The following is a 16,463-nucleotide window of genomic DNA, read 5'->3' on the forward strand; positions in this document are numbered from 1 at the left end:
GATAGACATGAAATGGCTTTGTAATTCATTCAAATAAATAATAAATAACCACATAAATGAATCTTGTTTACTGACTAAACAATACACATGTGAGGAGGACACATTAAAACATTTTAAAATTAGACTTATAATTTTGATGTCATTTTTACTTTTAAATATATTACTCTGTATTTAGTTCAATTACATCAGAAGCTAATTACAGAAAAAGAATCCCTTAAATTTACCCTTTCAAGGGGAAAGTAATTAAATTACAGTAACTAATTACCTGTTACACCCAACACTGGCCAAGAATGATAATTATTTTGTAATTTATTAAAATTAACTTTGACTTTTCTGCAGAACACAAAAGAAGATATTTTGAGGAATGTTGATAACCAAACTACATTAGACCCCGTTGACTTTCATTGTGTGAACACAAAACCACCGACACATTTCTCGAAATATCTTCTGGTGTGTTCAACAGAAGAAAAGTCATAATACATAACTACAGTTCTTATTCATACCCGCTGTCATCAATATGATCAGGATAATTATTTTGATCTTTAACTAAAAAATGATTTATATATATATATATATATATATATTTCATACGTGGGAAATGTTATTAAATAAATGTTTTTCTCTAATACACATTGCTTAAAAAAAATAATATTACATTTATGTAACCTTTATGCCAAGATAATTGAGTTTTCGAGACTCAACAGACCTTCATCTTCTCGCTCCTTCTACGGTTTTTTAAAAGTGGAGTAAACGCGATCACCGGTAGGTGGCGGTGTTCGAGTACGCGGGTCTAAATGGAGAACGAGCGAGGAAGAGATCAGGGTGTCCTGTCCAGATGCCAGAAACAGAAATAGTAAACATGAAAGTGAGAAGCAGTGCGAGAGATTAAAGCTGTAAGTGTTTTTAGCATTCAGCGGCCTCCAGACGTTAGAATCAGCGCTGTTGTTCGCGTCTCTTGAGCGGAAGTTCGTATCGGAGCCGTGAGATCAGACGGAGCGTCATGTTCAACAACATCACACCGTCGCTGTCGTCTCCATCTGATGCTGGAGATGTCAGAAGTTCGGCGTTTAATGTGGGCGAACCTCTCCGACAGCCGCGATCTTCTCCTCCGATCAGCGCAGGTGAACTTCACGTCACTGCTAATTAGCACGTCTGCATGCTAGCGGCTAATGACAACAACAGCATGTGTAACACATACGGTGCGAAATAAACACATGAAATTTGCATAGATCTACAATCGCACGATTATTTGACATCTTTAAAGCACATTCGTAAATTTGATAAGTCACCCCCCCCACAATTTGGAAATCTAACAACGGTTTTGTTATTGTGAAATTGCGGTAAACATGTTTTTGGCGAAGTACTATTCAACCTCATTGTTAAACCAAGGTCACTGTGGGAAGTTTGAGTTTTATATATAGACAAATACCACAGTCAAGTTGTGGTTACTCCAGTTAGAGGTTTGAGTTTACCGTGGTTTTACTACAAATCGTGGTTAAAGTATGGTAAGACAATTGTAAACCTTGATTTATGACAAATATTGTGGTTTAACTATACTGTGGTAAAACAGTTTACCATGATTTTACTACGAATACTGTAGTCAAACTGTGGTTACTATAGTGAGATATTTGGGAAGTCTGAGTTGACTATGATTTTACTACAAATATCATTGTTGAACTAAGGTGGCAATGTGGTAAGCTTAGATTTACTACTAATATTTTATTATTATGCTTACTATAGTAAGATAATGGTAAATATAAGTTTACTATAATTTATGACAAGTATCATGGCTGAAGCACGGTTACTATACAATGGTAAAATTAAGGTTAACTATAATCTAACTACAATTACCACAGTTAAACTTGTAAAATAATGGTTCATTTTAGTATGTCTGTATTGTTGTAAAAGGTAATTGATGAATGGTTTTTGTTCTAGATAGATGGTGATGTTTAATGATGTGTTGATGTTTATGTGTATATATTTTGTTTACCTAATTCGTGTTCATTTTGGAGATTTTTTTTCATTTTTTTGGGGTGTTTTACAGAATCAATGTTTTTGTCTGTATAGTTTCGTCCTTAATTGGGAACCAACAGAAAATCATTACGTCATAAGGAAATTGGACCCAAACACTCTACATGTAGAAATAATGTGTTGGTTTTACTGGTAAACAGCTAATGTTTATTGTGCTTCATCTTCTGTTGTTTCATAGCTTCACAATTAGTTCACAACAGCACTAGTGGCACGGCATTAAAATCTCCAGATTCACTGGTGAAAAACTCCAAACTGTCCGCTGCCGCTGCAGAGTTTATCCCCAGCGGTTATGCATCATATCAGGTGAGTCGAGAAAATTCAAAACTTGGTTTATTTCTTTAATAAATATTGATTCAGTCATGATGAATGTCTATGTTCATGTCCACACAGGATGCTGTGTATTCAGATGGATCTGAAGGTCAATACCCTGAAGCCACCCTGGATGATTTTGTGCATGATTTTGTAAGTATTTTGACTTCGTCGCCGGGTTCCTTCGAGTCAGAAATCGATTACATCACCGACACGCTGAACAGCTGGGTCACCACAGAGGAAATTCTGAAGGAGCTGGTGGAGCTCATCTATGTACAGGTGAATTACTCACAACAGATCATAGAACATTTCATACTTTACAGGCTAAGCAAAATAAAAATCTACTGTCAGTCTCGAGGGGGCTAATAGTCTTTTGATTGTATTCAATATTTATTTTGATATTTGATATGAGCAATTATTAATTTCTTAAATCCATTTTTTTTGTAGCAAGGTCAGAGTTTACCGTAAACTTTGTCACCAAATAGATTCTGGGTTTAGTAGTCTGGGTTAAGTAGTCTTAAATCAGGAAACCGTTAAATATAGTGTTTCTACATAAATTGGTACATTTCAAAAAAATGTTTTCACATTTACAATTTTCTTAAGTTGTGTTTTGTGTGCATGAAATGTTTTGTTCAGCTAATATTCAAGGGACTGTGTCAAAACACATCATAGACATCATTTCACATCATTTTCTGTGAATTGAATGCATTCACAGTTCAAAATAAAACGTGTTTGTTCTCCACAGTCCACATCCATCCCTAACTTTGCTTATACGGGAGCTCGGATCTGTAACCATCTTTCTCAACACATCAAAATCAGTCCACGTAACGGAAACTTCCGGCAGCTGCTGTTAGTCAGGTAAACCTCTGTCTGTCAGTCATGCTTGTCAGGAGGTAATAACTTGAATGACACGAAAAACCCTGATATCTTAGAGAGAATCTACACTTTTTCCTCTCATTCTGGATCACTTCACTCCCTCTTAATGAACAACGTCCTTTACTTTTAGTTTTATTTTCAGCTGAATTCTGTGCTGTTGTGTATGTGTGTGTTTGCGTAGGTGTCACACCGAGTTTGACCAGAAAGATCGAGCTGTCAGAGGAGATAAGGAAACTCAAAAAAAGTTTCACTCGTATGTGCTGTTTCTAGGGGAGCTTTACCTGAACCTAGAGGTCAGTTCATTATCAACATGATCACATAGTATGATAAACATGAACAATAAACGCCAGAGATGTAATCCATTTCTTGCAGGTCAAAACCCGTAACGGCACCATGGGGCGAGCTGACGTGTTACTGGGAGCCCTGAAAGATCTCATGAACACACTTTTCTCTCATCCTGACGACCCAAACCTAATCTGTGCTGTCAAATTACTCAAGGTTTACAATATTCCCCTTTTCTAGTTAAACCCGACATGTTTGTTATGGACGATTTCCATTCAGATGATCAGCACCTTCATACAAAGCATATGGAGGTGGTATTTTGCTAAAAATAATCACCTCACTCTCCTGTATATTATTCCGCTTATTACACAGAGATCCACTAAAGATAAAAATTGGACATGAAGAATTGATTTGAGTAAAATGATAATACAATGTTAGACAAGACACGAAACACAAATACTCCTGTAGAGACCTCTAGACTCAGTCTTGATGTAAAGACCATGAAGTTTCTGTGACTATAGAGTCACTTGATGCAATATAAAAATAGCACTAATAGGACATTTTAGTTCGACAGGTACTGTATCAGTAGAAATAAATGAATTGGACACAATACATGGTTGTGTTGACATTTTCACTGTTCTGATCTAATTTAAAATAAAAAAGCTGTGCGGCTCAATTCTGGAGGACACGTGGAAAGAGAGACAAAAACCGGACATGAATGAGATCATCATGAAGATTCAAGAAGTTGTGTTAGATGCCAACTGTAGCAGGTAACTGAATCCGGCGAAAGTAGAATCCGGTTTATAACCATTGAGTTCACAAAAGGATATGAATTTTAGTCTAAATTAGCATTCACACAGATACTGTAGCGATGACACCTTATATTGTGTGTGTGCGTGTGTTTGTAGAGATGTGAGACAGATGCTGTTGAATCTCGTGGAGTTGAGGTCGAGTAACTGGGGACGAGTTCACGCGGCATCTGTGTTGCGTGATGCTACACCTGACAACGACCCCAACTACTTTATGGTGTGTGTACACTGTAAAACACCTGTTCTTTTAAACACAAACAAAACAAATACTGGATGGCACTCAATCAGATTATTGATGCAAGACTTGATTTGTGTTTTTTATGAGTGTGAAGTTTCTACATACTTCAATACAAATGTTATACTTGTGCTTCTCAGAATGAACCGACCTTCTACACGACAGATGGGACTCCGTTCACAGCAGCAGATCCAGGTGAGTGTTATCAATGTCTTGAGTCTTTAAAACTGTGTCAACCAGAGGTGGGGGACTCCAGTCACAATTTTCAGGACTTGGGACTTGCTTGATTGATGTAAGAAAATGACTTGACTTTGACTTGAGAGCAAGTGACTTGAGACTTGACTTGACTTAAAGTGGAAGTCTCGACAATGACTTAAAGTAAAATAAAGTAATACAATTTGTTTTAAAAATAATTATTGTGACTCAGCAGCAGTAATCAGCGCCTGTGCCTTTAACGCTGCACAACTCAAAACGAGCCAAACATGGCAAACAACAGTAGAGATCCACAGATAGTCACGTTCGGCTATAAGGACTTTGAACTTTATTGGACCGTGCCAATTAATAAAGATTTGCCAGATGCAGAGTATGCAACGCAAGAATATCTGACACGACAACCTCAGGGTCAAATTTCATCCGACATTTCAAGAACCACAAGGAAAGATAAGAAAGTAATTTATTAATAGTCAATGTCATAAAACGATTACTAATAATATAATTGGGCCTTGGTTGGTTTTTTATTAGTATTAGAAATGTGATCATCGATCATCACAGCCTACGTCTCATCTCATAGATGTTTTGGGGAATTTGGCTGTAACAGTGGCATTGCCCGAATTTTAATGTTGGGGGTCATTTTAGAACGAAGGGGCTTCTCTATATTACATGTAGGTTAATGTCTATATTAAATGTGCGCATTTTCAAGTGTTGGTGTGGACTGCGTGTGGAAGCTGAATAGCAGCTCGCTTGTATTGCATGACAGGCTGATGGATGCGCCGGTGCGATCACTTCTACTTAAAAAAACTCTTTAAAACCTTTTCGGTCAAACTGACAAGAATAATTCATCATTCATATCGTATAACCGTCTACATTTTTTTGTGTACACTCACAATAACAATATAACGTTTTCTGCTGTAAAATAATGAAACCAGTTCAAATAGAAAACTAATTATATATTACATATGAAACGTGCATATTGCGTGTCCAATGCAGACATGACGATTAAGCTTTATAACTTCATCACTGGGCTATATTAACATACATTAACATTTTATTTATATCCTGCCGAAATGAAAAAGATCTGTTTATTTTGATTAACGAGATTCAAGATCGAAGTCAATAAAATGATCTGAGATTCCCATCACTAGATGTCAATTCCCTACTGTGACCTATAGTGGACAGCACAATTATTACAACATCATCATCATTTCACTCACAATACTTCGTTTATAAGCTTCATAGCCTGTATAAATGCTTAAGTCTTACATTCTGTCAGATACAAGTATTTCCATTTCTGTTTCTATGTAAATATATGAAAATGTGTGACTGCTGTAACCAAACTTTAAGCACACACATAGGCAAATGATCAGCATTTAGAATTAATTTATGTTTACATTTGATTTTCCTTAATATATGTATATAATTTCATCTTTTTTTTTCAAAAATAAACATGTATCGTAAAAATATACCTCTGTTTATTTTAGTACTGAAACGTATTAGTTTAGAAACTTATGAGGACTCGACTTGACTTGCTTAGGGTGAACCCTTGACTTAACTTGCTTGATTTGTCTAAACTGTGACTTGAGATTTGACTCGAAACTTGATGGCTAAGACTTGAGACTTGCTTGGACTTGACCACATGTGACTTGTCCCCACATCTGGTGTCAACCATCCATCCATCCATTTTCTACCGCTTTATCCGAACTACCTCGGGTCACGGGGAGCCTGCGCCTATCTCAGGAGTCATCGGGCATCAAGGCAGGATACACCCTGGATGGAGTGCCAACCCATCGCAGGGCCTGGTGTCAACCGAACATTATAATATATATATTTTTTTTTTTGCTGGACCTGTGTTTTTTTTTGCTTTGTGACTGTAGAATAAAGACCCAGAATAAAGAGCATTTCTTTTTTAGAAAATGATTCATACACATTCATGACAGGATTCCTTGAGAATCAAAAGGCTCTTTATCCTTCATGTTTTCTAGGTGTCTTCCTGTGAGACATCCAAATACACACAATAGTAAAATGGAAGAAAAAGACAATTCTTTAGAAAGTGGTTGTGTCCGTTCAACCAAGTGGTCTTGTGTTTTTCGTCACTACAGACTACTCCGAAAAATATCAGGAGATTCTCGACAGAGAAGACTTTTTCCCTGACACGTGTGAAGAGAACGGAACCGAATCGTGAGTAGACTTTTTTGAATCCCAATATTTCTAGAAGTATATCACGTCATATGTCCGATAAGTTTTTTGCAAACTCTGTTACATGCTGAAGTCTCTGTGAGCAGAGACACGCAGCAGCAGCAGTTAGTGCTCAAACTCCAGTAATTGTTAGTGCTCAAAATCCAGTAATAAAACTCAAATTGTGAGCGGAGTCTACCAGCAGATTTCAGTGAAGTCAGCAGTGTAGGTAGAGAGGGGGACATTAAGGGATGGTTCATCCTATTTTTTTGTCATCCTTTATTCACCCTCGGGTTGTTTCAAACCTGTATAAATGTATTTGTTCTGTTGAACACAAAGATATTTGGAAGAATGTGAGCAATTCTATTTCTGGGTCATCATCCACTACCATAGTGAGAGAAAAGTCAAACAAAATGAGATATTTCGCAGCATTTAGAAGCACCAACAGTTCTGGAGCACTTTGACTACCAGTTCATTTTTCCAAACATGGTAGTCAATGATGTCCCAGAACTGAAAAATTGCTAACATTCTTCCAAAGATCTTTCTTTGTCTTCAGTAGAACAAAGCAATTTATACAGGCATGAATCACAATGGGGGTGAGTAAATGATGACAGAATTTTCATTTTTGGGCAAACCATCCCTTTTAAAAGAACTGACGGATTTGCCGTATATCGAGGGTTCATTTGCATTTATGTTCATTTAGAGCTTTCACACCATTGCTTGATATTCTAAAATAAAATAAAACCTAAACAATGATAAGGAGAGACGAAACAGAAGCTAAATTCAGCAGAACATTTTAAGGTCGGATGCACTAAAAATACAATTTATTTCAATTATTAAGAATTATCCTTCAAAATGTGATGGTTTCCGTGACAGCCTTCGATGAAGAGTTTGGAGTGTTAATACACATTATTTGAAAATGTTGTGTTATTGCTTCTCTATGCCAGTTTTTGCGCTGAGGAGGATGAAATGGATCCTGAGATGGAAGAGGCTTTTGAGAGATTTTGTATGGAATCGGAGTCGAGAGAACGGAAATGAGATCCATGAACCACAAGATCGCCATCATACCATCCAACCAGCTGGAATGTTGGCAGAACCAAAAAGTGTTTGGGTTGATTTTTGTTGTTGTGTTGTTTAATTTTCCAACAAGAACTTCACGGCTACAATGTCATTGTGTTTTATGATAGGGTTAGTTGTTTGACTGTAATGCGACATTTGGCAAGTCCGTCAAGCCACTGGTTTGCCATTTGCCTTGTGTGGTTTATCATTTTTATTTGTGTTCTGATTCGACAACCATCCAAACAAGTTTGCAGTGAGATTTTAATAGAAATAGAGTAGAAGCATCGAGTGAATGACTGCCGTTTGTTTGCAAATTCATTTCTTCATCTGAAATAAATCCCAGGAGACGTGAAGTGTGCAATATCAGTTTGGTTTTATGTTCTAACTAACTTTCTGTTTAGATTGTTGATTTGCCATTCAAATGCTTAACACAACACAGGTAGAAAGACAAAAATGTTTATTACTGTTCTTCCCTTCACAGATTCAGTGCAAACTATTTTACAGTTTTACTGTCATGTAATGCACGAGGTGAGGGTGAAGAGAAGCTTGTTTCACCCAGGAATATGTGTTAACTGTCAATTGCTGAAGAAAAGCTCTGCACAGGTTAAAGAGCACTGTGATTTTCTTCACTAACATCTCACAGATCCCATATAAAAGAATGTTTATTTTAATATAGTTGTAAATATTATTTACTGCTTTGTTTGCCTGCAATAAATCTTCTTTAAAACGATGTCATCGTCTTTGAATGGTGTTTTTTGTTAAATGATTATATTTAAAAAACAACTTTTCTTCATTATGTAATTAAAGGGTGAATTTAACGAAAACAGAATCACTAAAAAAATTTGTCCTAGAGTTTAAAAAACGTCGAAGCACAATATAAAAGCTTATCTTTATTTAATCAAGCATTGTTTCTACTTATTCTGTATTGTTTAACCACAGGGTGGCAGTAAAAGACCGTAAGAGCGCTCATGCTCGTCAAAACCGGCGAAGAAGACAGTCGTCCAATCAGCGTCGTTTTCGTCATCGAGCTTGAATATTTACCTCAATGTAACAGGTGTAGCGACGCTGTGTTTATATGTTGATATGTCAGTCGTGTGTTTGTTGTGAAGTTTATATGTTGATATGTCAGTCGTGTGTTTGTTGTGAAGTTTATATGTTGATATGTCAGTCGTGTGTTTGTTGTGAAGTTTATATGTTGATATGTCAGTCGTGTGTTTGTTGTGAAGTTTGTTAATGATGTGTGCGGTTAGGTTCATGGTGATGTATGTGGATGAATCCGTGGATGTGTTTTATACAGACGGCCGCAGACTGCAGCTCTCACCCTGCGGCTCTGAGTTCATGATAGACAGACACCCGCTGTCAGCCTCTGCTCACCCGCTACACACTAGAGAGAGAGTGAGACAGAGAACACGATTCACCATCAGCGAGTATAAGGTAACACACATGTTTATAAACACACACGTGTTTATCTTATATACAAAAGGGTTATGTTCCAAAATCATGTGTTCTATTATGTTAGTATTTTTTGAGTCATTAAGGCTTAAATCAAAATAAAACCAACTGCTGTTTTATTGATATTAATTGGAATGCACAATAAAAAACATGATGTTTGACATCATTTTGGAACCAAACTCTTTATATGCCAATGAGAACATTTCAAAGACACAACTAGCTTTAAATACTGTTATTTAAACGCACCTTACCCCAAACTCTCAACAATAAAAGAAAGCATTTAAGCAATTTTACAATGAATACTTTTTCATTTGCTTTTACAAATAAGGATCTCCCCAAAGAAATTGGTCGGGTTTTGTTCACTTTTGTGTGCACATTTGTTAAAATATTTAGTTAAGTGTATACTTACGTTTACAATATACAATACAATGTATAATGTGTATATGTGTATTGAATACACATATACACATTTCTACTTCAACACATTGATACACAGACACGCATTTATACACAAATTTATGCTCTTACAGTATTCACAAACTTAATATGCGGACACGTATTCATATCCACATACTGTACATATTTACACACATTCACACACACACGCAAACAAACATACATAGCTGTATATCTGTCTTGTATAAAAAGTAAAATAAACAACATATCATTTGTTTTCCCTTTTTTTCAGACATTGGTGGTTAATGCGCTGGAGTTCAGAAATAAATATTCAACTCTTCCATATTTGCCTGAAGAGCTTATAGCAGTGGAATTTAAAAAGGTTGAGCTTCTGATTTAAGATGAATTAAGGTTAAAGTTTCTTATTTTTATTCCTTTCTCAATCGCTCATATAAATGCTCTACTCTCCCGTCCAGACTTTCAGTGAAGCAGTGACCGAGGTACAGTGGCCCTCATCTGACTCCTGCAACATTGAAGGTGGATCTGAAGGGGAGATCTGTGTCTGCTCTCTAGATGGACATGCTAAACTTATTCTGTCGTCTTCTGGAGAGGAGTTCACGGTGGAGTTCACCTGCAGGTCCAGCCAGAGGGAAGCAGACACACAATATCAGCTGCTTCAGGGGATCCAACACAGAAGCACATGTTTAATTAGTAACCTATCATCAGTTAATGCTGTAAATTTCTCAGGCGCCTCAGAGGATTCTCGCCCACACAGCGCAGAAAGTGTGAAATCCAGAAATCTGTACACCAGAACAATCCAGCAGTTTTCTCGAACATCTCACCCACAATCATGGCACTATCCTCTACTGTTAGCTGTCAGGCATCTGGAATCTCAAAAAACTGAAAGAACCGCTGGACAACGAAGAACAAATCATGCAGATTTACAAGACAGACACGTTCCGACGTCTAAACTGCCTGATGCTTTGCCTGTCAAATGTCCTTCTCCTCATCAGCACAGGTGATACACAACCAGAGCGATGCTGTTTACAGTGCACCTCAGTTATTCAAATGTTTATGTTTTAATGAGAATTGCTGGGCTGTGATTAAAATAATTTCATTTTAATTTGATTTTTGGGTGAAACGTGACCTTAACATGTTTACATCAGATTGATCGGTATATTATCTCTCAGTATTTTGTGTTTGGTGCAGCCAGTATGTGGTTCAGTAATATTGATCATGTGATGCTCAGGTGGAGGTACGAGAGAGTGAATCCCGATTCACTGGAGCAGGAAGTGGAAGTCACCACAGAGCTGGTAAAAGTGGTCTGGTGTAACGGCGTCATATACCGGTGATAATCTTATTTCATCTATATTAGCAAATAAAAAATAAAGGCATAAAAAGATTCAAAATAATTTGACTTGTCTTTAGCATAAATCAATTTTTTTTTGTCTTGAGCATTTGTTCACTTCACAGAACTCATTTCTGAACTCATTCTCATTTGTTCTTCTCAACAGCAATTGAGCCTTTTCTATAAAGAAATGAAACAGTTATTTAGTTTTTTCTTTTTTTTTCTTTAAAAAAGGTTTGTCTTTAAAGGCCACGTTTCTGTTATTAGTGTTAATTAATATAACCGGTCTGATCCCATTCGGTCCGGTGTCATTTCCATCGCCATAGTAGGAAACAAATGTGCGATCTATAACAAAGATTGACGTTTGAACATGCACTAGCAGACCTCAATTACACTTTGATGGATCAGCATGTTTTTAACTGATAAAGTTGATGCCATTGTTACTGTTTATTGCTTAAAGCCAAACTTTATTAACACACGTGCACTGAGAGGGAGACCGACCAATCACAACAGCCTGAGATGCGGAAGCTCGCTGATATGTAATGGGTGGGACATCTTCACAAACACACTCTAAGCGGGGAACCAATCACGACAGACCTGGTCAGCTTTACCAATCAGAGCGTTTGGGAAGGAAGGACTTTATATAGACCGGAAGAAATCCAGTCGTTTTGTTAAAAGAGGTACAGCAGTGAACAATAGACTTAAAATATGTGTGTTTTTTTATTAGAAACATGAACATCCATTGTTAACCACCCAAAAATCATAACCAAAGCCTCTAAAACAGAAGACTGGCTCTTTTAAGAATCTGTTCTTAAGACAAAATCTTAGATTGTTCTTAAGATAAATTAAGGGAAGTTCGTAAGCAAATGTGATTCTCAAACATTTCTCAAAAAGTGGTCAAAAAAGACCATCTTAATTTTTGTCGTAAGGATAAATCGATATGTTTTGTCAATGATTACACTCGCTTGTTTGGTCATAAGCATTCTTCCAATGTTAAGAAATGATGACAGAAATTAAATTTTTGGGTGAACTGTCCCTTTAAGAAGAATGTTCTTCTTAAGAACGTTTTGGGAATCCGGCCCCAGCTAAACAATGCGTTTGATACTGTATTTTTTATTTGATATTTTAAATGTTTTTTCCCCAGTATAATTGATGGAGTGACAGCAGTGGTTGAGGTCTCACCTGGTGACGGTTCACTCATCCGATCTAACGGAGCTCTAGCCAATTACTTCACACATCACAAATCTAAAGCTGCTCACAGAGATGTAAGGACCTACTTTAATCTCTCTCATCACGCTTGGTGAATCAGGTAACTTCTCAAATGTATGGCTACGAAAAAAGTACTTCTGACATACATAACCGGTGATGTCACCGGCCCAGGAAGAGCTGTTTTCAATAACATAAGGGTACATGGTGGTGGAAATAGGGAGGGGTACATGACCAGCTGAATATCTTTTACTCTTGTGTAACCCACAAAATATCAATGCTGTTAGTTGCAGAATAATTTCAGCAAGGGTGAGACCTTTTGGACGGTTGCTCTTGTTTGTTCATGAGTCTACTATACAAAAGGTTGTGTGTAAGGATTCTTGTGTGTTTGCAGACTATGGAGTGTGTGTATTACCTGAGTGGTCTTCCACCTGATGTACCTGGGCAGCTGTATTCTGTCAGATCGGTGGTCACACGGGCCAGCAGGTGAGACGCAGACACAATCATTCAGATAAAGCTGAAGTCATTCTTTTACAAAGTGCAAATGCTTTAAACCAGATGTGATCCGCAATATTATGAAGAATGCTAATAGTTAAGCTTGCTTTTGAGTACACAACACGAGTATGAGAGAAGTGACGTGTGATTCTTTAGGATTCTGGAATGCTATATCCAGGCTAGAACGTCGCTAAGGACGCAGGTCTCTGCTTCCTGTTGGAAGAAGGTGAGTGTCACATTTGTTTAATGTTTGGTGTACAGATGTGTGTTGATGAGACAGGAGTTTGTATTCTTGTGTTTTCAGCAGGCGGCAGCGTGTGATTGTGTGAACGTGGTTCACGAGGTGAACGTGGTCGGTACGGGACATTTTAAAGCTCTCTCAGATGGAACTGCTGAGGTTTTGTTTGTGAATGGGGTCAGAGCTCAGATGACGTGGACTTCAGACAAATACACACCTGCACAGGTCTCATTTTTAGCATCATTTTTATCAAAGTCAACTAGGGCTGTCAAACGATTAATCGTGATTAATCGCATCCAGAATAAAGATTTTTGTTTACATAATATATATCTGTGTATATTAATTTTGCATTTATAAACACAAAACATAAACTTGTCCATATGTTTAGGAGATAGTTAAATGTGTTAATTTAATATTGACCAATAATTGAATAAAATAATTTTAAATAAAAGTTAATTACTTGTTATATTTTAGTTTTTCTTTAAAATATGCATTTATGTGTTCATAAACTTTTTTCTGGATCTGATTGTTCACAATTAAAACATTTTTAAACAAGAATGAACATATATTTAAACAATCACGTATTGATTAATAGTGAATGTATACAACATTGAATATTGACTTCCCATCAATTATTTAATGAATTTACCAAAAATATTGTTACTAATATGTATAGATACTATAATAATAATAATAATAATACAACACGTTAAACAACCTGAGCCAACAAACAATTCGGACAGTGGTGATGATTTTACAAGATTACTGCATTCATTTTATAGTTTAGAATATAAGGTAAAAAAATTTGCATTCAGTTTCTCTGCTTTATATTCCTTATGTACGCAGAGAGCTTCTGAAAGATGGTGTCAGATCAGTCTGCCCGACGGCCATCAGAAGCTCGTCCAGGTGGACACAGACACAACTTATCAAAGGTAAAGACCTTACCACATAAAGGTAAACACGTAACTCTGACAATGACAATTCAATGCAGTGGCTATAATAAATAACATAAAAGGTGTAATGAACAATCTTTGGTCATAACAGAAAAAAAACAAGAGAAGACAAGAATCTTTTTTAAATGTATATTTTCTGTTTTCTATCATTTCAATATTTTAGAGTTCAGGTTGTTTGGGCACTGCTGTAAAATGAGTGTTTTCTCCGTCACAGGAGTGTTTCAGCGTTAGTGGAGTGGTGTGATTGGGTTAAGCAGACAGAACAGAGCAAAAGTGCAGAGGGTGTGGCCATCTCAGACTCCGCCCATTCTATTACACATCAGCCAATAACCTGCAGGTATAATGGGACTGTTATTTGCTGCTGCATTTATTTCGCTTCAATTTTTACATTTTCTTTATTAAGTTTAAAATGCTGAATTTGAAAACCATGTTAAAATGTTTTACCATCCACTGTCCTCAAAAAAAAATCTAAAAAACATATTTATACATTTCTGTATTATTACTCGTATGCAGAAATTATGAGGTACTGGCAAAATATTGTGCTCAAAACAACAGTTTACTAAAAATGAGTTGTCCAAAACTTCACGAGTGTACATTTGATGGTTTTTGTCTTTAATGACAAATTTTGTCCTCATGAAACCAATTTCCTGACGTTGTCACCCCTCATCGCTTCATCCTACCTTCCCTGTGCTACAGACATTTCTAGAATTTCTGACGGTGGCAATTGGAGAATACATTTTAAAATATGTGAAAATGTATGATATGATTAATGAATAAACTCAAAATGTACTGAGCTAAGTATCAGGGTGTCCGTTTAAAAGTATTCTTTAGAGAAAATCAAGGGCCTTAAGAAGTCTTAAATACCATTTTACAAGGTATTCGATTGTGTATCATCGTTTCATATTCGTCCAGAGACATATCCTAAAGTTTGTCTGAATGTAATCATTGCGTAGGTGAATAGTGGGTGGTCCATTCACACCCGTTGTTAAACAACATCGTTGACCAATGGAGAAATGCAAGTTTCACGCAAGTGGTTGGAGGATAAAGAGTTGGAACTATGACTGAAGGTCTCTGGGAATAACCGTTAGGCGTAATGCTCTGTGAAGGCGATTAGCGTAGCCTCGTTTGTCTTTCTAATGAACCTTGCATTGGGTTAGTCACTCAATTAATTCTCTAGGGACGTCATTCCGAGCCTTCTCTGAATTATGGTGAATTAATTAGCAGTTATCAAAAACGAACTTAGTTGTCTTACAATCAAAATACCATAAATGTAAGTTAAAGTGTCGCTAATGTACGATCTTGACATAAAGTGGTGATGAGGTCTTAAAATGTATGGAATGAGCCTTAACAAGTTTTCAATTTAGCTCCATGATGTCTGTATATACACCAAAACATGAATGCTACACGAAAACAAATATGACCCCGATAATGAGCTATAATAAGGTTGAGCGTTACGTTACAGTGTGTAATCGTTCATGTGGATTGTTTGTGCTTAATTCTGTCTTTCACCCTTGCAGATCTGTCGTTTCTGAACTGGAAAAGATAAAAAGGTTTAACTGTATCCTTTATCTGTGAAACGTATGTAAATGTGCCCGTGTTGTTTCATTCATACGTCATTCACAGTTTTTCTTTAATTTGGCCATATCAGTCTTGCTGGAGAACAGCCCTGTCTTGCGTTCTACCGGACGACCTTTGAGAGACGAGCGTTCCTCTGACCTCCAGGAGATCGTACTCACAGAGAACTGTATCTCTGACGCTTTGCAGAAAACATCTCGAGCCATACGGGACATTAACACACTCTTATCTGAACAAGAGTTCTGAAGAAGACGAAACTAAATGATATCAGAAAGTCATTCTGGCATCTACCTGAATCTAATTTTATACTAATGCACATGTTTGAATTACACAGCATATCATTTATTTGCATTAATAAATAATAATTTATCAGTTTTCTACTAATAAATGTTTCTGAATTATTGGATCGTTAACATAAGGCATTTTAAGAGGAAGAAGCAGCGCTGTGGCAGATATTTCACCATCAGTTCTGCTTGTGTTGTCACCCCATTCACAGACAAATTCACAACTTTTTTATCAGTTTACTGATCTATTTATACGCTTTAATAACACCAGTTAATCTGAACACTGTAGATGCTTTCTCCTTGTATATGGTCAAATCAGCCAATGAGAAGATCATGATTCTTTACAGCTTCTTTAAATGAAAATGAGCTGTTCTCGAGTCCCTGACCACTGAATTGTTTCTTGTACATCTTGGCGTTCCGTATGATAAGAAAACGATAAACCTGACATCAGATCAGGCTGTGGCACATTGTGAGAGTGAAACCCTGGTCACACCTCTTTCTTATTAAAGTGATGGAAACATGTA

General features: G+C 36.7%; 2 protein-coding genes across 4 annotated transcripts; both read left to right on the forward strand.

The window, feature by feature from the left end:
• Nucleotides 1-781: 781 nt before the first annotated feature.
• On the forward strand, nt 782-8,722 carry paip1 (poly(A) binding protein interacting protein 1). 2 transcript variants are annotated; one of them, XM_056747030.1, is made up of 11 exons: nt 782-1,121; nt 2,210-2,334; nt 2,422-2,619; nt 3,086-3,198; nt 3,398-3,509; nt 3,589-3,714; nt 4,162-4,268; nt 4,407-4,524; nt 4,683-4,737; nt 6,858-6,936; nt 7,881-8,722. In XM_056747030.1, the coding sequence occupies exons 1-11, from the start codon at nt 1,001-1,003 to the stop codon at nt 7,969-7,971; spliced, it is 1,245 nt and encodes a 414-aa protein (XP_056603008.1). In that variant the 5' UTR covers nt 782-1,000; the 3' UTR covers nt 7,972-8,722. The 2 variants fall into 2 exon arrangements, with proteins under 2 accessions (XP_056603008.1, XP_056603009.1); XM_056747031.1 differs by having other exon boundaries at nt 1,073-1,199.
• Nucleotides 8,723-9,021: 299 nt separating this feature from the next.
• c4h5orf34 (chromosome 4 C5orf34 homolog) lies at nt 9,022-16,460 on the forward strand. Of its 2 annotated transcripts, none has more exons than XM_056747283.1 (12): nt 9,022-9,426; nt 10,133-10,222; nt 10,317-10,858; nt 11,090-11,188; nt 12,333-12,453; nt 12,789-12,880; nt 13,046-13,115; nt 13,194-13,352; nt 13,974-14,059; nt 14,295-14,417; nt 15,598-15,638; nt 15,729-16,460. In XM_056747283.1, exons 1-12 carry the CDS (start codon nt 9,226-9,228, stop codon nt 15,899-15,901), a joined length of 1,797 nt encoding a protein of 598 aa, XP_056603261.1. In that variant the 5' UTR covers nt 9,022-9,225; the 3' UTR covers nt 15,902-16,460. The 2 variants fall into 2 exon arrangements, with proteins under 2 accessions (XP_056603261.1, XP_056603262.1); XM_056747284.1 differs by having other exon boundaries at nt 13,197-13,352.
• Nucleotides 16,461-16,463: the final 3 nt, after the last annotated feature.

The sequence above is a fragment of the Triplophysa dalaica genome, chromosome 4 (assembly GCF_015846415.1).
Source record: "Triplophysa dalaica isolate WHDGS20190420 chromosome 4, ASM1584641v1, whole genome shotgun sequence".
Classification (NCBI taxonomy): Eukaryota; Metazoa; Chordata; class Actinopteri; order Cypriniformes; family Nemacheilidae; genus Triplophysa; species Triplophysa dalaica.